The sequence below is a fragment of the Vipera ursinii genome, assembly GCF_947247035.1.
Source record: "Vipera ursinii genome assembly, chromosome: 2".
Lineage (NCBI taxonomy): Eukaryota > Metazoa > Chordata > Lepidosauria > Squamata > Viperidae > Vipera > Vipera ursinii.
In genome coordinates this window covers 170952325-170979362 of record NC_139513.1, presented here as the reverse complement: position 1 = coordinate 170979362, position 27038 = coordinate 170952325, and the positions used below count along the sequence as shown (strand labels likewise).

At 42.1% G+C, this 27038-nt stretch overlaps 1 protein-coding gene across 1 annotated transcript in view; it reads left to right on the top strand.

Moving 5' to 3' along the window:
* The window catches only part of PLXNA3 (plexin A3), a 67172-nt gene that overhangs the window by 25875 nt on the left and 14259 nt on the right, over positions 1–27038 (top strand). The window contains exons 9-20 of the mRNA XM_083352799.1: positions 510–710; positions 9394–9490; positions 11053–11243; positions 12820–12965; positions 15563–15683; positions 15877–16013; positions 16694–16867; positions 18144–18237; positions 19134–19373; positions 20639–20782; positions 22358–22592; positions 26341–26483. Coding sequence (XP_083208925.1) covers positions 510–710; positions 9394–9490; positions 11053–11243; positions 12820–12965; positions 15563–15683; positions 15877–16013; positions 16694–16867; positions 18144–18237; positions 19134–19373; positions 20639–20782; positions 22358–22592; positions 26341–26483 — 1923 coding nt within the window. The remainder of the gene's footprint in view (positions 1–509; positions 711–9393; positions 9491–11052; positions 11244–12819; positions 12966–15562; positions 15684–15876; positions 16014–16693; positions 16868–18143; positions 18238–19133; positions 19374–20638; positions 20783–22357; positions 22593–26340; positions 26484–27038) is intronic.

Genomic DNA, 27038 nt, shown 5'->3' with positions numbered 1-27038 from the left:
TCTCCATCTCTCTCAGGCGGCCACCACAGGCAAAGGAGGAGCCGGGAGCCAGACTCCTGGGCTTTACCCCTGTTCACTGTGGAGTGTTGGGATGTGAAAGGTTAGGCAGCTGTTTCCCCCTGGGGTAGAAGGAACCTCAGTCCCCAGGAGGGAGAGACTGGTTTCCTATCCCCGAGAATGATTATAGGTGTCTTCACATAGGAACCCAAATGACAGTCCTTAAAAAAATATACGGTATATTGGAAAGCAATATCACTTTACTCATTGTACTTCTTTCTGGTAAGCACGGGCAGGATCAGACTGTTTTTTTTTTAAGCGTTTCATGTTCCCTGTATGGCTAATTTGAAAGCCGTGCCAGCCTCAGTTCCCCCTTTGCAACCCTGTCTTGAGAATATTCATGTCATAAATAAACAAACAAAGCACACGGCTGCCTGCAAACGGCACGAGTGGCACTTGCCAAAGCTTTCAGGTTTCTGAGCACATGGCTTGCATCTTTTCATTCACACCAGGGCTGCCCAGAGCTCCTTGCTGGTGGGGAGATCTTGATTCCTGTGGGAATGTTACAACCCATTACCCTGCGTGCCAAGAACCTTCCACAACCTCAGTCAGGCCAGAAGAATTATGAATGTGTCTTGGGAATCCAAGGTCGCCAACAGCGGGTGCCAGCTGTACGCTTCAACTCCAGCAGCGTACAGTGCCAGAATACCTCGGTGAGAATCATATCTTTTATAGCCATATTTTTATTCCTCTTACTGTTCTGCAACCAGGAGAACTGAGAACTTCCTGAAAACAGGATACAGCTCCTCAGCTTTCTGCAGGTACAAAGTCTTCCTTTTGTTTCAACTTGCCAATGAATTACAGATTTTTTAAAAACTTTTTTGAACATCTGTAGAGTTACTTGTGTATATTAAGGGTAGCCCACAGAATTTGTAAGCACATCGCAGTTCATAGTAACACGTTGGTTGCAGTGTTGGATTCAGTTTGAGCCATGGACTCGCTCGGATCGTTACTAGCTGTCTACCTGTAATATGGGAATATTGACCTAGGTTAGTTTTTATAAATGTAAGAATTCATTGAAATAATTGATACCCTCAATAATAATTTCCTGCCTGGCTCCATAAAAGTTACCACATGACTAGATTTAAAGAAGCTGTTTTTTTTAACTGACGTTCCCTGATTCCTTGACCCTTGCAACACTTACTTTGTTGTTTTTTTTAATCTAATCATTTTCTAGCCCATTTTCCAGGATTATGTTCCTTTTGCATAACTGAAAAAACAGAATACAGAGATTTGTCGAATCAGTCTTCAGCTCATGCTTATCTACATAAATATCTAGTGCCGTGTTAAACCTTGATTGAACACACTATGTGCAGAACATAACTAAATGCAGACTGGAATTAATAACAGTCTAAAAGGATCAAAGAAGAAGCCATTTGTTCACCCCAAAAGAGAATCTGTACTTTTGTTGCTTGTCAGGGTCTCGGAGCCCTCATTGTGAATGAGAAAATGGGACCTTTGCCTGGCTTGCTCTTAAGGCCACACAAAGGGCATTGGTGGGGGCGTGTCCGCGTGTGGCCAACTAGTTGTACAAAAATACTATGGGCGATACTAAGTGCTCTATATTCTGTTCTTGCTTTATGAAGATAAGGCTTCAGTGGTTATACAGATAGTCCTCGACTTACGGCTTACGATCACAACTGGGACCAGATTTCTATTGCTAAGCCAGACAATTGTTAAATAAGACATGAACTTTTTTGCCATGGTTGTTAAGCAAATCACTGTCATTGTTAAGTTAATCATGCGGTCATAGAGCAAATCTCTTTTCCCCTATTGACTTTGTTGTTGAAAAGCCAGCTGGGAAGGTTGCAAATGGCTATCCCATGACCTCGGGACACTGTCGTAAATACATGCTGGTTGTCAAGCAACTCAGTTTTGACTAGGTGACTGTGTGGATGCTATGACAGTCATAAGTGCAAGGACCAGTTGTAAGTCACTTGTGTCAGTGCTGTTGTAACTTTGAAGAGTCACTCAGCGAATGGTTGTAAGTTGAGAATTACCTGCAAGCCATGGCATCTGCTTGTAATTATTTCCAGTAAGAAGCAGAAGCTGCCAAGAACAATTGGTTGAGGAAATGTCACAAAGTATACATTGCTTTGCAGGAGCATCTGGTTCAACTCTATAGGAACAAAATTTTGAACCAGATAAGCCTTTGTCATAACTCTTTTTTTCATTATTACGACTATCTTGGGACAAGATCATAATGGTGCAAGTTAATTTAATTTGTCAATTTGTTGGTAGCAGTGGTTAAAAAAAACATTTTGGCATTAAGATGATTGAAAGGGACGGAAGATTAATAGCACTGCAATAACTTTTGAATTATCCAAAGGCTATGTTCTTGTCTTCTCATATCTAGAAGATACAATATTTAGAAATGAAAATTAAATGGTAGATGAAATTGAAGTAGACCTCTCATGATTCCCCATCTGAAGGGCTGCATGTTGAGTTAGGAGATCTGTTTAGAAGGAGAAATTTAAAAAAGATATTTAAAATGGCTGTCAAGAGAGTTTACAGCCTTCCTTTTCTCTCTCATGTAATATTGTGTTTGAGACCAACTAATACAATTGCTTGTGGAAAAAAGTGTGTGGGGGAGAAGAAGTCTTTACCCCTCTCACGTCATACTAGAATTATGGGCCATCCAATTAAATGGATGGGCATGAGATTTGAGGCATGCTGAAGGACAAGCTTTTTTGCCCAGTATGCACTGACGAATTTTATTGCCACCAAATGGTGGTGAAGGCCAATCACTTAGATGGCTTTAAAGCAGATTCAAAAGAGCTAGTCTCTGTGCATTTACCAATGGCCGTTAATCATCGTGTTTTTGTGGAACCACCCATGTTCAGAGGCTGTAGTGTATGCTATTGACTATGGGGGCCAGCAGCACAAGGTTATTTCTTTTCATTCTTGTAGGCATCAGGCTGGTCCCTGTGAGATTTGAGATGCTGGAATAGCAGAGCCTTGATCTGCTCTTTTTACATATTTCAGATGCTAGAGATAAGAAACAAAAGGGAAGTCTCCTTGTGACCTGCATATGACTTCCCGTATAAGTCCCAAGGGCATGCCAACTTTGAATTTTAGGAGTTGTGATCTTGTACTTCCAGATATCCTCCCCCTCCCATGGCAGAGATCTGGTCTAAATGATTAGAATTAAACTTAGATTTGCTAGGAGTAAAGAGCCTTGAATCATCCTGGCGCTGGTCAGTTCTTCACCTTCACTAAAACTGCAATCTGGTAATCTGGTGTGGAGCTTTCGTCAGATTCTTTATTGAGATTGCCCTCTGCTGTCCAAACCAGTATTACATCCTCTCTTCTTTTGATTATTAATCTTTCAGATTGTAAATAAGATTGAAATTATTCAGGTCACAGCCCAAGAGAACCAGGCTAGGAACAGCTCTAAACAGTGTTGAGTTGGCTATGATTCTCCTCCATGCTTGTTCCTTCTCCCTGGCGTCTGGCCTTCTTGCTTTTTCAGCTGCCAAACATATCTTGCTATCTACAGCCATCACAAGCAATAATAACGTGTCCCGGAATTCAAGAACATAGTAGCTACAGGTAGCCTGCGACTTACAACTAGTCATGATGGTCTCAGGCTCAGGGCAAGTGCTTTATGCCCCGTATGAAGCATTTATGGCTGTAAAATGTTGCCCTGCCCACCACCACCACATGACTCCATTTTGAGCACTTGGCAACTGGTTCTATCAGGCATGAGAGATCAGGTCCACACATGAAGGTCTAATTAAACCGATTTATTGCTAATTATGCCTATCCACAAGTGTTTTTTTTCCCAACTAAGGTTAACACCTGCTTGGGGTTAGATAAAGGGTCAAGAGAATTCAAGGGAGGTTGGACTCAGTTTCCTTGTGGCTGCATTGGGATTCTAGGCTGACCCCTCTTTTACCCCCACCCTCAGGTTCTGCCACTCCTCTTACAGGCTTACATTTAAAACCGGTTGCCAAGTTCATTTTGATCGTGTGATCCCCACTTGCAGTCTTCTTTGCTGACTTCCCCAGAAACTGAATGGGGAAGACGGTGGAGAAGGTTGCAAGTGGAAGAGACGTTGGATTCGAGGTCCATTTCCCCTTTCCTCCTTGCATGGTGGTGAACTCCTCCTGCGTAGTAGTGGAACAGGCCTCAAATCTGGCAAAACCACTACCGAATGCCAGGGTTCTGAGCCTTTCAAAAGGCAGATGTTTGCTAGCGTTTTCCCCTCCAGGGGAATGTAGACCATGATGTTCAGTAAAATTCTGCAACCTGAGCCTTTTAGAATCCTGGCATTCTCTGCCGTTTGTCATCTTCCACCCCTCTGGATGGGAAAACTAGTGAATGCCAACTTTCTGAGCCTTCCAGAGCACTGGTCTTTGCTAAGCGTGAACTGGAGACATTGGAGGAATGGATTTCAAATCTGGTGAAAATGTTAGCGCGTGCCATTGCTTTCACAACAGTTTTTTTTTTCCCTGAGGGGGCAGAAGACCTGCAAGCTTCCTTTCAACTCTGTTATTTTATTCTATCAGTTACACTAATATCGAAGAAATAGTCAAATAAAATTGTTAAAAGAAAGGATGCCAAAGGAGAGACAAAATGCGAATGACAAAAATTAAAAAATATTTTGGTAAATTATTTTAAACAATTAAACTGAATTGTCCCGCCCGCCGCAAATTGTCCCATGGCAAGTTTTCCTGTGGCAATTTGGCCATGACGAGTTGGTTGTGGCGAGTTGTCCCTTTCAGAATTGGGAGAGCCGGGATTTGGGTCATTAAGTGAAGCAAGACATGTGGTGCCTTGTTTAATGACCACTTCACTTAATGACTGAGATTCCAGGCCCAATTGTGGTCGTAAGTGGAGGACTAACCTCCACTTTACAATGTTTACCCATATTGTACTGCTGTCTGTTGAGGCTTCCTCCTGGGAATTTATATTATTGCTCCTGGTTGGATCAAGGCAGACTGGGTTATACTTGACCCAACAGTGTTCTTCCAAGTCCTAAGTCCACTGATGACAGAGACTAAGGGCACTATGGTTGAAGGCTCCACTACTTAAGTAGCCACCCCCACTTAGCCGACAGACTAAGAGCTTCACTACTCCACTGACATGGACTAAGGGCTCAAAGAAGATGAGATGCTACAGCTCAGTGGTTAGTCTGGCTGTCTATCTTATAATTTTGGGTAAGGCCTGAGCATATCTGATAGACATCTAATTGAGGAAGGTTAGTCTAAGTTTAGCTGGAAAACTCCTGCTTGTGGTCTCCTCTGGGGTGGTATTCCAATTTTGGTACTTCCTTCCAAGAGAAATATGGCTGAGTCTATAGTCCCTACATTTGGAAGAAAGCTTAAGAGATGCTTCACCCATGCGTTTTCAGGGAAGCAACTGCCCCGCTACCAGACTGTTTCCAAATTAGTTGCTGAGTAATATATGTTTTAATTATTAAAATTTAATTTAATTTTATTAAATAAGTAAAATGCTGTTAATTGTATTGTTTTATTGCAAAGTTTTTTTGGGTTTTTTTTATTGTAAATTGCGTTTTATTACTGGGAGGAATATCTGCATGCAAATAAAAATTACTATTAATACACCTGTCACCCCTGCTGTACTACTAACAACAACAATAAAGATAATGAGGACCCAGATTGTTGGGGGCAATTAAGCTGACTTTGTAATAATGCCGCTTGGGGTGTGTGTGAAAGCCCTAATAAGCAGGCATATACATAGAATGAAGGCTACTGCTAAGCTTGTAAGCCGCTCTGAGTCTTTGGAGAAGGGCGGGATATAAATCGAATTAAATAATAATAATAATAATAATAATAATAATAATAATAATAATAATAATAATAGAAGAAGAGTTGTTGAATATAGAACAGAAGACAAATTCACCATCAGTCAATTGCATGAGGCAGCTTTACTCAGAACATCTTACATTCTGCAACGGTACCTCTAACTCTATCAAACAACATCTGCCTATTGCATGTCCTCGAGAAGGACTCTATAGGTGGCTAAGAAACCCAAATCTAGTCTGGACATCTGGCTGACTGTGCAACAAACTTCCATAATAGGGAAAAAAAGTTCCCTGTTCAAGTCCTCTGTTTTGCATGTACTTGGCTTACTGGACGGAATAAATTTCCTATTGGTGTAATGATTTATATTTGTGATTTGATGGAGGTGGCCTTCGTGTTGAGTCATGCTTGCTGGATTGACTTTGGGCTTCATGGTTTCTGTTAAGAATGTGGAGGCTAAATTCTGACAGGTCAGGCAGTAATCCTGGACCAGCAATTTGACATAGCTGCTTCTAGGTGTCCGTATCTGCTGGCCAGCTGCTTGGTAACTTTGGATGAGGAGAAGCAACAAGGCTACCAGCTAGAACAGAAAGTGGCAAAAAAATTGCTCATAGGTCTGATGAAACACAGCAGAGTTCTGTTTGACAGTGATGGCAGCAAACAAAAATGATTTTTCTGCCACCATTGCTTTTATGCGGAGCCATCCAGGGAGCAATTTTGAAGAGTGGGAAATCTGCTTCTTGTAGGTCTCTTGGGTGATTTTAAGGAACAACTGAATTTTTTCTGCCAAGCATTTTTCCAATAAAAAAAATCATTTTCATCTGCACTGACTTAGATGCCATTTTTGGATACTGTACAAATACCAAACATTGGGCTTTTAGATTTAACCTTTAGCAAAAATGTGATGAGGCATCTTAATATCAGACCATTTGCAGAATAATTTTGAATGCATCTGTGGAAGAGAGCAGTTTTCTCCCATCCCTTTGGATTATTCTCCCATTGAGTTGCTTCTTGAGGTCTGGCAATTTCTCTGAGTGACTTCTGTTTCTGCTAATTTCAGGATTTGGCAAATGACTACCTCACTTCTGCACATTTTATTGTAGTGAAGCTAGACTGTCATTTTCTGTGGGCTTTTACACATTTCTTTACAGTGACTCATACTTTTCTGCTGTAACTGCTGATAAAGCATCTTCAGTCTGAGGAATGGCAATCCAGCCAAGAAAGCTTACATGTCATGCATTTGAAGTTACATTTTGATCTCCATGGTGCTTTACAGTAAAGGCAACATGGACTGATCTACTGCCGGTGGGGAAGCTGGCTTATTTCTGTAAGGCAGCGATTTATATTGGGGGTTTTTTGTACTGTATATGGTACATGGTTAAGAAAGTGCTTGGATCTGAAGATTCATCAGTAAATAGTATGAGAACTTGGATTCAATCTGAATGTATGTATGTATGTACTGAAATATGTCAAAATGTTTGGTCACTATTCTAACATTCTGAATGGAATGAAGGCTGAAAAGATAGTGCCTGAATATGATTTTGTAAACTTCCCCTTATTTGCAACAGGAAGATAAATGTCTTTTTTTCTTTCCTTTTCTCAATAGCTCTCTTTAACAAGTATATTATAGTAATTGTGTCATTCTTTTTTTCCAATGTGAAATTCTTGTACCACAATATAGCTTGGCTCACTTGTTTAGGCTGCTCTCCCAATAAGCACTTCATTTTGGTTCATTTTTTCTTGACATATGGAACAGTGAACGTCTGTGGCAAAATGAATACGGCAGTATCTAATTACAAGGAATGCGGTACTTTATTTTGCTTTCTTAATGATTCTGTAGTCTGGGATTATGCTTTGTGACATTTTGAGGATGGTACTTGGAAACCAAACCTTTTTCTAGAGTTCCCATCTCCTTAAGTGCTTAGTGAATATTTCTGCACATTTATTTGTTAATTGGCATTAGAATACTGATAGGATGTGGGATTCTGTTTGCCTTAAATAAAGATTGAAAGCTTTCCTTTTGCACTCGATAGACATAAATATTAGAGATTTGTTGCTGGCACTTGTTCTGTTTACTTTTAACATCCATTAATAATGTGAAAGAGGATAAATGGACTGTGGAGGGGTTCAGATATTTTGGAGGCAGCGCAACATAATTCCAAATGACCAGGCATAAACAAAGCGAGAGAGGTGCATCAATAAAAAGTCAAAATCAGTTGGTCAAGAGGCAAAATAGCTGACAGTACTTTGTATTAATAGACATGCAAAGTACTAAATATACTGAGAAGGAGATATCCCTTTTATTTATCTGGAACCCTGATCAGCAACTAGCTTTACATGATAAGTGGTTTGAAAGAAGTCTTTCCCAATCTAGGCCCAGGATACAATATGTTCATTTAAAGATCCCTGTGTTGGCTGCATTATTGATTTTCACTTAGGGGAAGAAGATAGCAGAAGTTTAATATAGATTATATTCAGCAAAATATCAATTGTATATGAAGTACCTGTCAAAGATGCATGAGATTTTTTGAGAATATTGGGAAACGATTAGAATAGTAACTATGAATTCTGTACTGTGGTACAACTATATCTTTTTACTCTGGACTATCCAGATATGACACTGATAGGATATGTATGTTGAGTACCAGGTTAATGAAGGTCAGTTTATAACAAGGGAAATATCTGTTCTACATAATTGAGATTTTTTTTGTTCAACTGAATTCTATAATCATTTCGAAATAGTCCATAGGGGTGAAGAAACCAGGCTGAAATCATTTTTTATTTTGGCTGCTAGAACTTGCTGAATATTTTCTAAACATAGATGCTCGATTCCAAAAGTTTTCAGCCCTCCATTAGTAAATGTGTTGTTTGTAGCGCTAACCACCCAACATAGAAAAATGTATGTGATCAGGAAAAGCCATACATTTTTCCATTTATTCCTTTTGTGTTATTTCAGTCAAGCTTTTAATTAGACTACAAACCTGAGTGTGTTCTTCTATCCAAGCCATAGTTTGTAAACCATGTTCATTAGGACTCATGAGGGTAAAAGACTACTTTCACTTTTTTTCTGCTTTCATCCCATCTGTTAATAGCACTGAGTAGGACCATCTACACACAGCCTAGCCATGTGTGCAATATATGCATGCATAATAAATGTGACATAGAAATTCCAGTATTTCTCTCAGCAGCTGTGGGTTTGTCTCTGCAGAGGCCACCTAATAGGCTAAGAATGCAGGAAGCACCAGGAATAAAGAAATTGAATAATGATAAAGAAGTTCATAATAATGAAGCAGTTTACTTATTCCCCAATTTAAGCCATTGCCAAATACTGTAGTTCTTTCTCGTCTATGATCCAGACAAAGAGCAGATCATAATTTGGCTGACTCAGAGCTGTTCAGGCCCCTGCAGATGGCTGTTAGGTGAAGGGGTACTTAAATGTTTGTTCTACTCTATTCTTTTGTTGCTGTTTTCTCAATAGGGGAACCCAATTACTCAGTTCCCTGTAATCACAGAGCAGCATTTTAACTGTTCATCTTCATAATTTGCTACCCATCTATTTCTTCCTCAGTATTGGTACGATGGTGAGGAGTTGGGGGAACTCCCTCTGGACTTTGATGTCATTTGGGATGGAGATTTTGCCATTGACAAGCCGCCAGGATTCAAAGGTACCAGCTCTGGGTGTCAAATGTGTGTATGGTTTAAAGACACACAGTTTCTCTTAGTTTATCACTGTAAAGCTGGTACTAATTGATTTTGGTTTACTAGTTCCTTGGAATTAAAATTTTAATTATAGGTAGCCTAATAAATAAATACCAGGGATTTAATGTGTCAGAACAATTTTGCAGGTCGAGAATGTTCTGCTATTTAAAAAAAAGACTGAGGTTATTTCCATATCTCATTGTTTCTGTGCCCCAATCTCTCCAAAAAAAACTCTGAAACAAACCTGCCTATCTTCTTTTCCCTTACTGATCTTGCAATACCAAAAACACAGTAAGCCCATTAGTGCTATGTTTTCAGTTGACCAATAGGAATCTGCAAAAAAAACCCTCTTCAATTGTTGCCTTATCCAAAACAACTAAACCAACAGAAAAAATCCTCTTTTCTACCACACAAAAACAAACGAAAGAAATTACTAATATATCCCTTCCCTGTTTCTCCCTCCCCCCTCCCACTCTCACACACACATTTTCAGTATATGCTATATAGACGTTGGTTGTTTGGAAAAAAATATGAACAGTTGTAACAGGATGAACTGCTTAGCTACCAAGCCATCATTCATCCTAGATTAAAAATGCTATGGTGAGCAATGAAGGTGGCACCCTAACAGGTCATCAATTCTGCAGCCAGGCACTTTTCTTAACATAGTAAAGGTGGCAGCTGAAGTGAAGGAGAAGAGGTTACAAAAATGCATACTTTACAGGAATTACAGTAATACTTGTAGTTTGCTGCTCTCTCCATTTCCTCTTAGGGGAAGTAACCAAAATTCCACTTCTCTCAGGGAACGAAAAAATAATTCCAACAGCTGTTTAGTGTTTGGCAAGCAGCTTGTTTCCTGCCAAAGAGAAGGTAGAATTAAAACTCTTGTCAATTTCAACCTGCTAAATCAAATCAGCATTCTGCTAAAAGGATCAGCTTGTGGCTGATGCCCATGGCAGAGGGATAATGCAAGCATTTCTTGCAGTAGGGAAATGGACTGTTCACAAGTTCTGCACAGTTTTACTGACCTAAAAAGGGGGAAAAATAAGTTCTTGAATTATGTTTATAATATTTGGATCACTTTGGATTATAGTTTTTGAACTGAAAATCAGCTGTATCACTGAACTCAGTCTGCTGCACAGGACCACAGAGATCTAGAGCAGCTTTCTCTCCTCACATAGAAATATCTTAAATCTTCCCCTCTCTTAACAAGTTCAGACACATCAGTAAGACACAAATCCATCTGTCCCCATACCTCACTTTCTATGATGCTATGGGTCACTTCATTCTCCTGCACAACCCCAGTTCACTCTGCTATAGTGAATACCAGCCTGGATGCATTCAAAACAAAGTTAGCATGAAAACTGAATATGCAATTAGTCACTTTGTTATCTTACAAGTTATCTCAGCACCTTCTCTATTAGGATCAGTACAGCAGTTTTATAGGAAGGTTATCCGATAGCAGCTGGCGCCAAGCAATCTGCAGGTTCTTTATTATTTTAACTCATATTTTCCCCCCAATTTTCTTTAGCTCTCTTGTATAAGTGTTCAGCCCAGCGCTCTAGCTGTGGACTGTGCCTCAAATCAGATCCACGTTATGAGTGTGGTTGGTGTGTACCTGAACGTCGTTGCCTTTTGCGTCCTCACTGTCCAGCTTCCAGGCAAAATTGGGTGCCACCCGGTCGGCGTGGGGCACGTTGTACTCACCCTCGTATTACACAGGTAAGAAGCCTATCAGCAAATCTTCACATTCCACCTCTGCTTTTTTTTAAAGTATGTTCTTTAGGAAATATACAGTATATCCCAATTTTTCTCAGCTTGTGTCATCCTCAGCAGGTATGGTTGTTTACATGTTGAATGGTGAATGATGGGATTTGTCCGGGATATCTGAGGGAACACCTGCTGCCGGCATCAAGCTCCCTTTGTCCAGTGCGCTCCCACAGGGAGGGTCTTCTCAGGGTGCCGCCGATAAAAGATTGTCGGCGGATAACACCCAGGGGAAGGGCCTTCTCTGTGGGTGCACCTGCCCTCTGGAACCAGCTGCCCGTGGAGCTTAGGACTGCCCCCGACCTCCGCACATTTCGCCGGGACCTGAAAACCTGGCTCTTTGAGCTCTCCGGCCCAGGCTGAGAATTTTTAACTGGGTTTTTTAATTCTAGGGATGATTTAATCTTTTTTAATTTGTTTTTAACTTTTGTATTGGTTGTTTTAAATGCCCTGTAAACCGCCCTGAGTCCTTCGGGAAAGGGCGGTATATAAATTTAATAAAATAAAATAAATAAATTTGTAATCCAGTGCATTGGTAAATTACAGAATGGGGAACACTGGCTTTCCACACCCTTCAATTAAGAATCAGGATGGTTCATAACTGATTAATAGAATCATGAATTAACACTGTGGTCCTTTCACCCAGGCAAAGAATCCACCTAACTCAAAAAAATCATTAAAGGGGGCAACTGCTTCTTTGAACCTTTCTTTGAATTGGGTAGCTTTGCCGTTATGTCCTGAAATGTTACAAAGACATGAAATGTAATGGAGAGAACCTATAAAAATATGGAAATGTGAGAATCTATCCTGCTTTGCCGTCACTTCTGTTCATTGATCATCCCGTTTTCATTGGTTTCCTTAAAGGTAGCATCCACTCCCATTTTATGGTATGTTTCAAGCTTACACATCTTGGGTGTGGTCTTTCAGTGTTTGGGAGGCTAATATAAGCCCAGTTCTGCTCTGATTATGTACATGATGAACATGGAAATTGATTGTATCAGCCGCTTCCTAATTTGGATGACTTGTTTAGGGACGATTTTTGGTATGACTTTTATGAGTGTCAGAATCTTTTCATATTTAAAAACTTATTTATTTGAACAATCTGGCCTGGTCTGATGGGTTTGGGGTTGGATTTAGTTTTAACACACTTTTATTATTGTATTATATTGGGCATAATTATTTAATTCTTTTTTAACTCTTTTTTAACTTTTGTATTTACATTTTGATATTTATTGCCCTGTACACCGCCCTGAGTCCTTCGGGAGAAGGGCGGTATAAAAATTTAATAAATAATAATAATAATATTTGTATCCTGGATGGAGAAAAAAGAAAGAAAGAAAGAAAGAAAGAAAGAAAGAAAGAAAGAAAGAAGAAAGAAAGAAAGAAAGAAAGAAAGAAAGAAAGAAAGAAAGAAAGAAAGAAAGAAAGAAAGAAAGAAAGAGAAAGAGATTGACTCTTCTTTGTGAACTCCTTACTTCCCCCAGCAAATACCTTTTGCTTCTCTCCCTGTTATTTCTCTTTCTCTCTGCAGGTATTGCCACTGACCGGTCCCAAGGAAGGTGGGACTCGGGTGACAGTTTGGGGTGAGAACCTGGGGCTTCATTTCTATGAGGTCGGTGTACGGGTAGCAGGTGTCCGATGTAGCTCTCTCCCTGCAGAATACATCAGCGCTGAGAGGTAGGTGAAAATTGGGTGGGGGGGGGAAAGTGAGTAGTGTAAAACCTGGGATCAGTTTAAGAAAAGAATTCAGAGAAGAACAGAAAAACTAGGAAAGAGCGTTGTCATCTGTTTGTAGGGTGTGCTTTGCTACTCCTGTGCAGTCTTACCAGTACAGTGTCCTGGGCCCTCTAGTCAGCTCTTTCTTCAGATGGATGGAACCTGACTTTATTTGTAATAATACTAGTTATTATGTGCTTCCCATTTCCTCTTTCACTGTTCTTTGTTCTGCCAAAGAGTGCTTTCTATGTAGACTGCAACAATCTACTCCTGGGTATTACATTTCAGCTTCTTCACAGCAGCCAAGCCTGAAGTCTGTTAGCGTGGATTGCTTTGTTCCTGGACACGGTGCAGTGCCTTTTGGTTAACATTGCATAAGGACCTGTTGCAGTCACAACCCACAAAATAGACTGAGAAATATTGAAGTATTGAACCTACTAGTAATAGACGGCATTTAGTGTTTCTAGTACTTCAATTTGTGTACGGTACTTTATAGATGTTATCTTCAGGCCAAACAATCTTGCTTGTATAATTTCCCTGTGTTGTTTTTTTTTTCCCCCAAACAAGATTTGGCTTGGAGGGATCAAATTTGAAGTTAAGTGCTGGGTGGAGAACCTTAATAGATTTCTTTGCCCTTAAATTTTCTGTACAAAATTCTCCTCCCTCCCTTCCTCCTAATTTTGCTCCTGCTTTACATTTGAAAACCGGGCATGCAAAACGTCAGGGTGTGTTAAGCACATCTATGTGTAATACCTTTTTTGGTCCTCAATGAGCCTTACAACAGCACTGGGAAAGGCAGGTTGGTTTTATTACCTTAAATGATGTGGGAAGAGCTGCTGGACCCGCCCAGCCGTGCAATAGGATCAAACCTATCTAAAACGCGAAAGATCCTGATGAATAGATGGTAAAAGCTGGTTCACTGTACCAACGCATTGTCCTTTTGCGGAGGGGGAAATCATTTGTGTTCTGTTTTACCTAGCTAAAGCATGCAGGCTGGAACCAGGAGAAGGGTGATCGAGACAGTGTCTGTGATCTCAGTACAACCCCTTTGCTCTTTTCTTCTTAATATGTGCAAGAGGAAGCCTCTGGATACTTTGGCTTAATAAGGACAGATACAAGCCTTCGAGCCCCAGCTAGTCGCTTCTTTTCGCTCCCCAATGAGCTCATTGTTTAGGTCAGGTTGGATTGGAGACCTGCCTGTCTTGCATTCTTACTCCGTGTTTGTCTTCACACTTTACCAGCAGCATCTTTGGAAGGGCCTGATTTAATTCCCTTTTCTCCTATGGCTGTCATGTGTCCAGTCTCAGATTTTGCTTGAGGAGTCAGTCCTTGAAATGCAAGAAGTACTATTCCTCCCCTCTTGCTACGCAGAGAGGGGAGATGCAGATAGAGGAGGAGACATGCACGCCCAGAGGGTTAAAATGACTGAATTATGACATTTGGGGGAATTTGACCTAATAGTAAAAGGAACATTTGTCTCCTACTTCCATTTACTGTACATCCTTCGTTTTGAAAACAAAAATGAACCAGCTACTTTGCTACCATAGTCTGGCGTGCTAGGAAACACAAATGGGATTATAGCAATAGCACTTAGATTTATATGCCGCCTCACGGTGCTTTACAGCCTTCTCTAAGCAGTTTACAGAGACAGCGTATTGACCCCAAAGTGTTGTGTCAGCCCTGGATTGTCTCTGGTTGCTCTACACCAGGGGTGTCAAACTCAATTTCATTGAGGGCCGCATCAGCATTGCGGTTGCCCTCAGGGGGCCGGGTGGGTATGGCCTGGGTGGGCGTGGCCTACTGGGTGGGCGTGGCCAGCTCTACATCGTTCGCATCAAGGGTGCCTATGGGGGCCTGGGCAGGAGTGGGACAGATCTGAGGGTCTCTGGCAGAAGGAGGGTCTCTGGGCCAGGGCCAAGGCAGTGGGGGCCGTTCCCTCACTGTTTCCAGGATGGCTTCGTGGGCCGCATGAAACCACTTCACGGGCCAGATCCGGCCCCCGGGCCTTGTGTTTGACATGTTTGCTCTACACACATGTGCTTTGCCTTCTCTCATGAGTCATGTTCCCAACCCCATAGGATCTGCTGTCTGGAGGGACTGTCTCATACAGCCTAAACCTCATAGCCTAAACTCTTGTGAATATGCAATACCCTCTGGGCAAAAGCATAAGACGCAAGGTGCCATCCTCCTCCCCCTCTCTCACAGTCAGGCCTTTGGAGGGGGTCTCCTCTTTTGTGCCGACCTCTGATAGAGTTGATTGAGGAGCGTAGTAGGTCCAGCTCAAAGTATTCCTGGAATCCTCTTTCTAGACCATTGATGCTAATGATAACGGTGCCCACTGTTCCTGCATCTCCCACAACATTAAGAGAGAACTTCTAGGGTCAGTGGAGACTTACTAAAGCTACTCTGGGGCAGATCAGGTCTCCTGTATGTCCAGCCTGCTCAAAAGAGCTGCCTATTCTGAAAGAAGGAAGGGTGGGTATAGAGGGGCTTATGGAAAATGATGGGTGGGTGCATTGGCCTTGACTCTACTGACAGATCTCATCCCTTCCCCTCAGGCTGGTGTGCGAACTTGAGCCCTCGCTTTTGCCAGATCCTCCCCCAGGTCCCGTGGAGCTCTGTGTAGGGGACTGCAGTGCTGACTACCGGACCCAATCAGATACGCCTTTCACCTTTGTGGTAAGCAATTTTTATAGGCTAGAATCATTATTACTGAAGTCCTGGATACTTTGTAATGCAAGCGACATCTTCCCAGAGAGTTGTAGAGGGGTTTTGCCCAAGAGGTAGGTTGATTTATTTGGCGAACAAGAGATTTGTTTTTGAAGTGTGCATTCTCAGCAGACAATTCATTACTGATGTTTGTCCCCTCTAGACCCCCAGCTTTTTTGGGGTGGACCCAGAACGAGGTCCCACCTCAGGTGGGACGAAAATCAGCCTCCTAGGAAACCATCTGGATGCTGGGAGCAATGTCACAGTTGCAATTCGAGGAGCGCCATGTCGCCTAATCGGGTACTGTTCGGGTTTCAATAGGGAGGGCTGGATCTCCTTGATGAAACTGAAAAAAACACAAAAGATTGCAATGTTACTGTGTAGTGTTTGAGTTTAGCATTGTGTTCAGCACAACGTGGCTTATATGCTTTCGGTTTAATGTAATGTATGAAATCTAGACACAGGTTTGTAGATTATAGTTAATAGACAACTATATTATATGAATGATGGCCCTATGCCTATGGCTTAGTCAACAAGCCATAACGTAGCAGAGTGTATGACCCAGCGGTATGGTTACCAGCACTGGTTAATGAGGTGCTTTAATTTTAATCATGGTTCAATATATCAAGAAAACACAATGGGAAGATCTACTTTGAGTCACTTAATGTTCATAGACGTTGGTCTCCTAGGAGAACAAATGGTCTAAGGACCAGTATTACATCACAGGAAAAGTGTTAAATTGGGGAGGCCCAGATATAGGCCCTGCTTGACCAGAAAGCTCTGGGAGCTCTGATTAGATATTACCTAAATGGCGGGGAAAATGCAGATCATCTGGTGTGAAATGAGGAGCAATGACGGTGGAGCCTGCGTACTGTTAGAAAAAGTGCAAGATGGAGGGAGACCATTTTGCAGCTTTATTATGGGGTCGAGGCTATTATTAGGAGTCGCGCCTGTAACGCTCCCTTCCTTGCTCTCCCAAGGCGTAGTGCAGTGGAGATCGTCTGCCTGTCTCCCCCCTCAGCATCAGGCCCAGGTCCTGCCAACCTCAGTCTTCGCATTGACCGTGCCAACATCAGCACAAACGGGACGGTCTTCTTCCGCTATAGTCCCGACCCAGTGGTCACAGCCGTAGAGCCTGCTTGGAGTATTGCCAAGTAAGTGATAACCCTCTGACAGTGGTATTGGTAGAACCTTAGCACATTTCCTCAGGGAATCTCTGTTATGTCTGCCCTGAATGAAGGCAGCTGAATAAATGAGTTTTGCGACAGCATCCGGAGCACAAAGCAGACTCTGGCTGATCTTGGAAAGAACTAAGCAGGGTCAGACTTGTAGAGAGGTCCACTGAGAAATCCCTGGTTGTAGGCTAGACTGGAAAGTCCAAACTGTCACAGAAAAAGGCATTAGCAATCCATTTCTGTATTGCTGGAACAAAAGCAACATGAGCATAGTCATAGCTACCAGGAATCACACCTGATATGAAGGAGTCCTTTGGGTTTGGTTTCTTTCTTTCTTTTTTAAGAAACTTGATAATTTCTTGCATCTCCTTACCCTTCAGTCTCCTCCCTGCTCCTGAAGTTAGTTTCTCCTAGAAAAATGACTCCTGGTTGTTGTTGTTTTGCCATTGAACTCCTGCTTCACTTATTTAGGGTGATGTGGAAAACATTATATATTCAATTATATTTTCCAGTTTCTTTCACTGGAATAAATCTTTCACATTCATGGTGATACATATAGATACTCTTATATTGTTTGTGTACACAAACATGGATACACACACACACACACACACACACACACACACACACACACACAATTTATGCAGTTATGCACATAAGTGTCTTATTCCAAAGGCAAAGAATGGTATTACAAATGTAGAAAAGGATGTCCCAGTATTATAGATGCATAATGTAACTTACAGAAGATGGAAAAAATAATGACAATTGTAAGGTCATCTACTGACTTGAAAAATATTTTAGTATTTTATATAACAGGGATGTATGATAGACAGGCCCATGTGTGCAGAGGCATTTGTAAACTGACTTGTGGAATGTAACATTGTTATTTTCCCCCATCACCTAAAAATCTGAACTTTCAAAGACAGTCGTATTCTGGAGAAAATTGAATTATGAACAGAAGGAACCAGGACAAATGTTGAAGAGTCTTTCTTCCTGTTTAATGTATTGGATGCACATTTATTTTACTCATTTGATTGTATTTATGCTCTGCTAAGTGTAGTTTGAATTCTAGATCTGATTGCCTCCCTGGTACCATGGTTATAGAAGTACCCCTGGTGTGATGGCATCATGAAAATGGGGACTGGTTGGCCCTGTGTGTGTTCTGGAAATGCCAAGTTTCTCTTCTCTGACTACGCTTTCTCTTTTGCGTTTGCAAACCAAAACCTTGGTTTCTTTTCTGCCCTTCTTTTTGCAGTGGTAGCACCAGCCTCACAGTGAGTGGGACCCACCTCTTAACCATTCAGGAACCACGGGTTCGGGCTGCTTATGGTGGGATAGAAACCATCAATGTGAGTCTTCTGTGGCAGATGAAAACCTAGTGGAATCGGAGTTTAGATCTTTGCATAAGAAACAAAGAGAGAACAAGAGAAGGTGTTTCCAGAAATACTGTAGATTAATTTGTTGAGGAGGGGGAGAGTTGCAGAGTTCATATTTATCACAATATTCCAAGGCTCAATGTGACATCAGACCATTTTGCAGCACTGGGCAATTTGCACTCCCGAGTTTCTGTACAATCCATTTAAAATCAAAACTAACTTAGGGAATCGCTGGGTAGACGAAAGGTGAATGGAAGGCAGGTTGACCTGGAGTGTGCTTTCTTATTTTGTAGCCTCTGATAGATTATTCATGAGTGAAAATAGCCTTAACCAAAAATTATTACCTGTCCATTGTCATGCATTTGGAATTCCCTTGAAGGACAGACAAGAAATAAAAATGACAAGATGTTAATCCAAGAGAAAAAATAATATATCTCCAAGATACAATTAAGAGCGGGGCGGAGAATGTTGCACCTCCCCTTAGGATCTAACTGATCATGTTGAGGTGATCCATGTGGCATGGGCCCTGCTAAAGTATTGAGTGGTGGATGGATAAAGTCAGAATTGTATATATTCAAAAGGCCATCCACCATGTGATTTTCTTGATCATGGATTCCTAGTTCTGCAAGTAAATGTTATTCTTAAATAGGTTTCAAATGCAAAATGCATAGGAGATGCCCAGAGCATTGGACTGCTGGGAACATACCTTTCTTTTGTATAATTGAGAGCTAAGAACAATACAAAATTCCAACTTGCAAAGATGGCTGTGCCTATTTTTTGCCTAAGAACAGGCACAGGGCGAGGGCTGGTGTTAGAAGGGCAGAGCTGATGGATGCCCTCTGTGGGGCTTTTTTTTTGCTTCCCTGCAGAGTTGCCAGGTGCTAAATGACTCCATAATGTTGTGCAAGGCCCCGGGCATTATACCTCGGGAGCAGGCACTGCCCCTTGGAGGTGCTCACCCTGATGAGTTTGGCTTCCTCTTGGATGATGTGGCTGCCACCCGGACCCTGAACCGTTCTGCTTTTACATACTACCCAGACCCTACTTTTGAGACCTTTGGGCCCAGCGGCATACTGGAAATTAAACCTGGATCCCATGTTGTCCTCAAGGTATTGGAACAGTCTGCATTGGGGCTTTGCCAATATAATTGTAATGAGGTTCCCTCAGTGCTTTAAAATACAAGTCTTTCTAGAACCCACTTGCTGGAAGCCACACTCATGACAAATGATTTTTTGCAACATTATAGGCATTAAATCCTTTTGGTCAGAGATGCAATGACCCAGAAGAACAGAGGGTCACTGGGCTACCAGGGCAGGTGTCCCTTGTTATGTTTGAGCCACACAAATGGAGAATTTGATCAGGGGTGGGTGGGTATGAGTTTTAATGTTTTTTGTGGCTCCTTCCCTTTTGTATAATGCAGGGGTAGGCAACCTTGGCTCTTTTATGACTCGTGGACTTCAACTCCCAGAATTCCTGGGCCAGCATGGCTGGCTCAGGAATTCTGGGAGTGGAAGTCCACGAGTCATAAAAGAGCCAAGGTTGCCTACCCCTGGTATAATGCAACTTTTAGGATTTTGTCTGCATAAAGGAGTTGTGACTACATAAAGACATTTTTTTTGGGGGGGGGGAAATTAGAACCTAGCGCAAGGGGGACCTGAAGAGTATTCTAAGGATCAGGGGCTCTGCTCTTCTGTCTTTCTCTGCTGTTGTCTTTTTGTTTTGGCTTTTGGCTTTTGTTTTTTGTTTTTTTGCCAGTTTCTGGCATTTACTTCCAACTTCCGGCAAAAAAAAATGCCAATTGGGTGAAATGGATTCACTTAATGACCATGGTGTTCACTTAACAAATGCTACCAAAAATGCTGCTTTCATGGTGCTTTGACTTACGAACGCAATGACTTATGAGTATAATTCTAGACTCAGTTTGGCCGTAAGCTGAGGACTAACTATTATCCGTGGAAAGGTAACGCTTGCCGAAAGGGGCAAGAGATGTTGCCCAGCATGTCCCTTACTGTCAACTCAGAAGGGAAACAAACAAACAAAAGTATTTTAAATGGCTTACAATCAAGTAAAAAAAAACTTGTTCAGGGGTACGAGCTCCTGTAAAAGACCTAGCACAGAAGAAAAACAGGATGCCAAGCTGGAGGTATGGATACAACTTCAGGCATTAATTTGTGACGATTCTTAACAATAACCACCAGGATACAGTTTCATGCAGGAGGATGTTGATATTGTCTTTCAGCACATATGATAAAACAATCCTGTTCTCCCCTAGTTTCTCCCCCTACTTTACTCAGTGACTCTTAAACACTAAATTAGCTCCCAAATCTAAACTCAGGGTGGTATAATTGTATTTTCCCTATATTTTAATTCTCAGGGTCGGAATCTGATCCCTGCAGTTTCCGGCAGTACACGACTCAACTACACAGTGCTGATTGGTGGAGAACCTTGCACCCTGACTGTCTCAGAAACCCAATTGTTGTGTGATTCGCCAAGCCAAACTGGAGAGCAGCCAGTCATGGTACATCTGATTCGTGGGCGGGGCTGAGTAAGGGACTTGAGCCATGCTCCTCCATTCTGGAAAGTGTCACTAATGTCATGGGCAGATCAGGACTTGTCCAGTTGATGACATTTTACATGCCTTAATACAGGTAGTCTTCAATTAGTGACAACCATTGGAACTGGCAGCTCTGTTGCTAAACTCCTTGGTTCCTAGGTGGAAAATCACATGATCACGAGTTGTGATTTTACCTCCACATTCTCCACTATCTCTGCCTGTTGGAAACCTATTGTGAAGTACACATATAGCGATCATTTGATTGGGGGAGACTGCAATGTTTATAAATGTGCACTGGTTGCAAAGTGCCTGAATGGCAATCATGGGAGCACAGGATACTGGGGCAGTTGTATATGTGAGGACTGGTTTCAAAACTGGTTTTATTACACTATTGTAACTTCAAATGGTCACTAAATGAGGTGGTCAGTAACTGAGGACTACTTGTATGACATTTTGTAAACCTGATAAATCTCTGGGGAGAGAAAAATCCCTAGTTTTTCCCAAAAACATGTAGTTTAGATTCAGAATTGACACAAGTGACTACAGCCTTGTCCAGCTTTCTCAAACAAATACAGACAATATCCAGCTACAAATTCACATCTGTACTTGAAACATTTGGATGTGGAGAAGATGCAGGGTTCCATAAGGAAGTCTTCCCATGTGAACAGCCATGAACAATAATGAGGGAACGTGAGATATTCACCTAAATTTTGGGTACTGATTCCTGACCTGGTTGCTGGTTAAAAAATGAAGGGTGAATAAGAAAGAAAGACTTAATGACCTGCTTGTGGGATCCAGATGGTATCTCACCGTCAACTGCTAGAAATTGAAAGACAGCATAAAAAATGAGTCCTTGGACTAGGGGTGGGGAACCTTGGCTCTTTTATGACTTGTGGACTTCAACTCTGTTCTGTACCAGCCTACTACCGGCCCTGCAGAAAAGGCAGGGACAACCCCTTTACAAACGGCAAGAGGCTGGAACTAAGCCTGCCAAATTTATTAACATAAAACAGAGCAAAACAAGACACGAACCATGAAACAGGAGCTATTCAAACGGTTGCCTTCAGCAAACCAGCCCTCCCACGCATTCCCCTTTTAAACAGTTCAGGGCGTGGCTTCTCTCTGCCTCCTTCCGAGGTGCCCCATTGCCTTCCTCTGTTTACTCCTGATTGACTGCCTCCTGCGTTGGGTGTCCTTGAACAGGGCCAGCTGTGGGTCATCTTCATCCACGCTGTCAGGCTCACACAGCTGGGTCTGCGTCGTAACCAGATGGGAGGGGCCTGGCTGAGGGCTCTCATCAGCAAGCTCTTCAACACCCCCCTCCTCCTCCTCTGAGTCGTCCGACCCAACTGCCGAACCCACAGGCTGACCCTGAATCACAACAAACTCCCAGAATTCCTGAGTCAGCATCCATGATTCCCACCTCACCTTGCAGAGTTGTTGTGGTGAAAATAGGAGGAGGAAGACATGTTTGGTATTTTATTGTCTTATTTATAAAAATAATAAAGGGAAATAAGTATTGCTCTCCTTTTCTTGCAGATCCTGGTGGGAGGTCTATCCTTCTCTCCAGGCATCCTGCACATCTATCCTGAGGCAGCTTTGCCTTTGCCAGCTCTTGTGGGCTTAGGGGCAGGAGGAAGCCTCCTTTTGGGGGCTATCATTGGGGTGCTGGTGGCCTATAAACGGAAGACCCGGGATGCAGATCGTACTCTGAAGCGCTTGCAGCTGCAGATGGACAACCTAGAGTCACGGGTGGCTCTAGAATGCAAGGAAGGTACTGACGGGAGTAGAAATTGAAGGAAGTGCTATAAAACTGCCAAGAAGTGGTCAGAGAAGGAGGGAGGGGCACTGTCTTTGTTTCCAAGGCTGAAACGTTTCATCAGTGTCTCCATTGGCATACAGCCCTTGACTAACTGTCATATTCACAGGCACAGTTCTCATAGATCATAGTAAAGAGTCTAGAATGTTTCCCAGCTCTTTATAACACCAAGGCTTATCCCCTTAGCTAGTTTTGTTTGCTTCTTACACAGGGACCTTTTGTTTTCCCATTCCTATGTGAAAATGTATTTTGTACACCCCCAAAGTCGTGGAAAAATTCATAACATTTCATTCCCTCTTCAGCTCTCCCAAGAGTTAAACTTTGGCAGGGGAAGAAGAGAGGGCACCTTGACTTCCATACATTTGCATAGGCATGGGGAACAGACCAAGGTGTGACTCAGACATGGGACAAATCCAAGCCAGTAGCCTTTTCTCTGCAGTGTGGCAGTGCCTTACGTTGACTAACAAAAATGAACAGCCCACAAAACTTAGACAGAAGGCAAAACTCACCAGGTGCAACTCACAAAGTAAATACACCCAAACCTATATTCTTTTCTTTGCAGTGTGGCAGTGCTTTATCTTTGCTTCACTACGAAAAAGCTGCCATCTTCATGTAGAGTCCTTTGAATTGGCTTTGTGGATACCAAGAATCTGATGTCGCCTTGGATTTTTCCCCCCATGAAAATTATGGGAAGCGATGGGGGTGGGGTGGGGAGAGAGGAGGCAGCAGCGGAGAGGTTCTGCTTAGACAAAAACTTTATCTAGTGCAATTTAAATTTATAAGAGGAAAAACAAACATAGGTTGCAAATTTGTTTGCACAGAAAAATAAAAATGTGTACTTTGGGCAAAAAAAGCTCATACTGAAAAGCAGAATGCCAATGGTACAGTTGTACAGTACTTTATTTTCATGCCTCTTAGATGTACAATCATGGGGAGGTGCGTGTGCGCATGCGCACACATGCACACACGGACTATCCCAAGAGGACATCTTACAAGAGTAACCTAAGGTACATACAGTTGCAAGAAAAAGTATGTGAACCCTTTGGGATTACGTGGAGTTTTGCATGAATTGGCCATAAAATGCGCTCTAAACGTCATGTAAGTCACAACAATAGAAAAACACAGTCTGCTTAAAATAATACTACACAAACATTAGCTGTTGTCATGTTTTAATTGAACATAAGATGGAAACATTCACAGTGCAGGGTGGAAAAAGTATGTGAACCCCTAGCCTAATGACTTCTCCAAGAGCTAATTGGAGCCAGGAGTGAGCCAACCTTGACTCCAACCAGTGTGATGATATTGGATGTGTTGCTGACAGCTGTCCTGCCTTTTAAAAACACACACCTGTTTTGGGTTTACTGGTCTCAAGAAGCACTGTCTGATGTGAACCATGCCTCGCAGAAAAGAGCTCTCAGAAGACCTACGATCAAGAATTGTTGACTTGCATGAAGCTGGAAAGGGTTACAAAAGTATCTCCAAAAGCCTTGATGTCCATGTGTCCACGGTAAGACAGACTGTCTACAAATGGAGAAAGTTTAGCACTGTTGCTACTCTCCCTAGGCGTGGTCGTCCTGTAAAAATGACTGCAAGAGCACAGCGCATAATGCTTAATGAGGTAAAGAAGAATCCTAGAGTGTCAGCTAAAGACCTACAGAAATCTCTGGCACATGCTAACATTTTTTTGACACATCTACAATAAGGAAAACATTAAACAAGAATGGAGTACATGGGAGGACACCACGGAGGAAGCCATTGCTGTCCAAAAAAAGTATTGCAGCACGTTTGAAGTTTGCAAAAGAGCACCTGGATGTTCCACAGCACTACTGGCAAAATATACTGTGGACAGATGAAACCAAAATTGAATTGTTTGGGAAAAACACACAACACTATGTGTGGAGAAAAAAAGGCACAGCACACCAACATCAAAACCTCATCCCCACTGTAAAACATGGCGGAGGGAGCATCATGGTTTGGGGCTGCTTTGCTGCCTCAGGGCCTGGACGGATTGTTGTCATTGATGGGAAAATGAATTCCAGAGTTTATCAGGACATTTTGCAGGAAAACGTACGACCATCTGTCCGCCAACTGAAGCTCCGCAGAGGATGGGTGATGCAACAGGACAATGACCCAAAGCATACAAGTAATTCAACAAAACACTGGCTTCAACAGAACAGAATACGCCTTCTGGAGTGGCCCAGTCAGAGTCCTGACCTCAACCCGATTGAAATGCTGTGGCATGACCTTAAGAGAGCGATTCACACCAGACATCCCAAGAATATTGCTACACTGAAACACTTTTGTGAAGAGGAGTGGTCCAAAATTACTCCAGATGGTTGTGCAGGTCTGATCTGCAACTACAGGAAACGTTTGGTTGAGGTTATTGCTGCCAAAGGAGGGTCAACCAGTTATTAAGTCCAAAGGTTCACATACTTTTTCCACCCTGCACTGTGAATGTTTCCATCAATTAAAACATGACAACAGCTAATGTTTGTGTAGTATTATTTTAAGCAGACTGTGTTTTTCTATTGTTGTGACTTACATGACGTTTAGAGCGCATTTTATGGCTAATTCATGCAAAACTCCACGTAATCCCAAAGGGTTCACATACTTTTTCTTGCAACTGTAATAGCCAAGTTGATTGCATTAAATTGCATTTTCACTTCACTTGCGTAGTATCCAAGAACAATGGTTAAGGCAATTTGAGGCAGATGATCCCACAAGCTCCTTGCCTCTCTTGTTTTCAGCATGTTTTAGAGCAGGGGTGTCAAACTGATGGCCCGCAGGCCGGATGCGTCATGCCAAAACCACGCCCACCCCATTGCCGGCAATGGCAAAAAAGTCGCGATACGTCACGACACGTCATGTGATGTTGCAAGTTTGACACCCCTGTTTTAGAGTAAAGGAGGGACAAGCAGAGAAGAGAGGAATATTTGAGGAATATTATATTTATTTTTTATTTTTATTTTAATCCCATTTATATCCCGCCCTTCTCCGAAGACTCAGGGCGGCTTCCAATTAAGCACAAAGCAATGTGCTTAGCAATAGCCTTCATTCTATGTATATGCCTGCTTATTAGGGCTTTTTGCCCCCCCCCAAGCGGCATTATTACAAAGTCAGCTTAATTGCCCCCAACAATCTGGGTCCTCATTTTACCTACCTGGGAAGGATGGAAGGCTGAGTCAACCTTGAGCCTGGTGGGACTCGAACCTGCACTAATTGCAGGCAGCTGGTGTTACTTAAGGAGGCATTAGTCCACTGCTCCACCAAGGCTCCTATATCACATGCATGAGCTATTACTCCAGTCTGAAATGATAGGTTTACCTGAGCCAACTTAATATACCCAGAGGAAGGATGGTAGCTTCCGAGATGTGATGTGCTTCCAGTTGCCATCTAGTCTCAAAGGAGAAATGAAGAATTTAGATTCTTTTACAAGATGTCTCATACAAGCTTAGCATATGCCTGTTACATGTCGCCAAAATATGCACATGCAGTGTTTAAGCATGACGAACTTCAATCTTTTCCATGTGAAATATACCTATTCATTTTTGCTGCCTGATCTGATGAGACAGGGCTATTGCAGGCCAAGGATGGCAAGATGTTTAATTCTTTGGCTCCATTCTGGGTCAAAAGAGGCAGAGTGTAAGGGAAAGTCTCCTTTGCAAAGAACTCAACACTATTAACAGTCTTCTACCTTCTTCAGCTTTTGCTGAGTTGCAGACAGATATTAACGAGCTGACAAACAACATGGATGGTGTGAAGATCCCATTTCTGGATTATCGGACATATGCAAGGCGTGTGCTCTTTCCAGGGGTGGATGATCACCCGGCACTTCAAGAAACCAGTGTGAGTTCTTGTCATGGAAAAATGAGACCTGCATGACATGCTGTCTTGACAATAATATTAAATTGAGTATAAACTGAGCTATGAGATTGGTATATCTCTGAGGTTTGGTACACTGAGGCTTTTATATTTCAATATCTCTGGTATCATTGTCTGCTGAACTTGTCTGTTCAGATGCTTGTTCCTGAAATTATGTATTGGGGCTGATTCTGCTCCCGATACGATGGACCTAGGAGTTCCTTCTCTTCATATACCAGCACAGAGACCCCCTTAGTTTGTAGATAATGGCCATCAAGCTGAACTTCTTACTGATCTTCATTTCCGTCTTGTTAGATCTACAGAGGCTGCATTCAAGAACAAATCTTAATAGTGTTAAAGAGTGGAGGCAAACGGGAAAACTATATATTTTATGAGAATGTCTGTGTCTATCATCTATCTATCTATCTATCTATCTATCTATCTATCTATCTATCTATCTATCTATCATCTATCTATCTATCTATCTGTATCATCTGTCTGTCTATATCATCTATCTATCTATCTATCTATCTATCTATC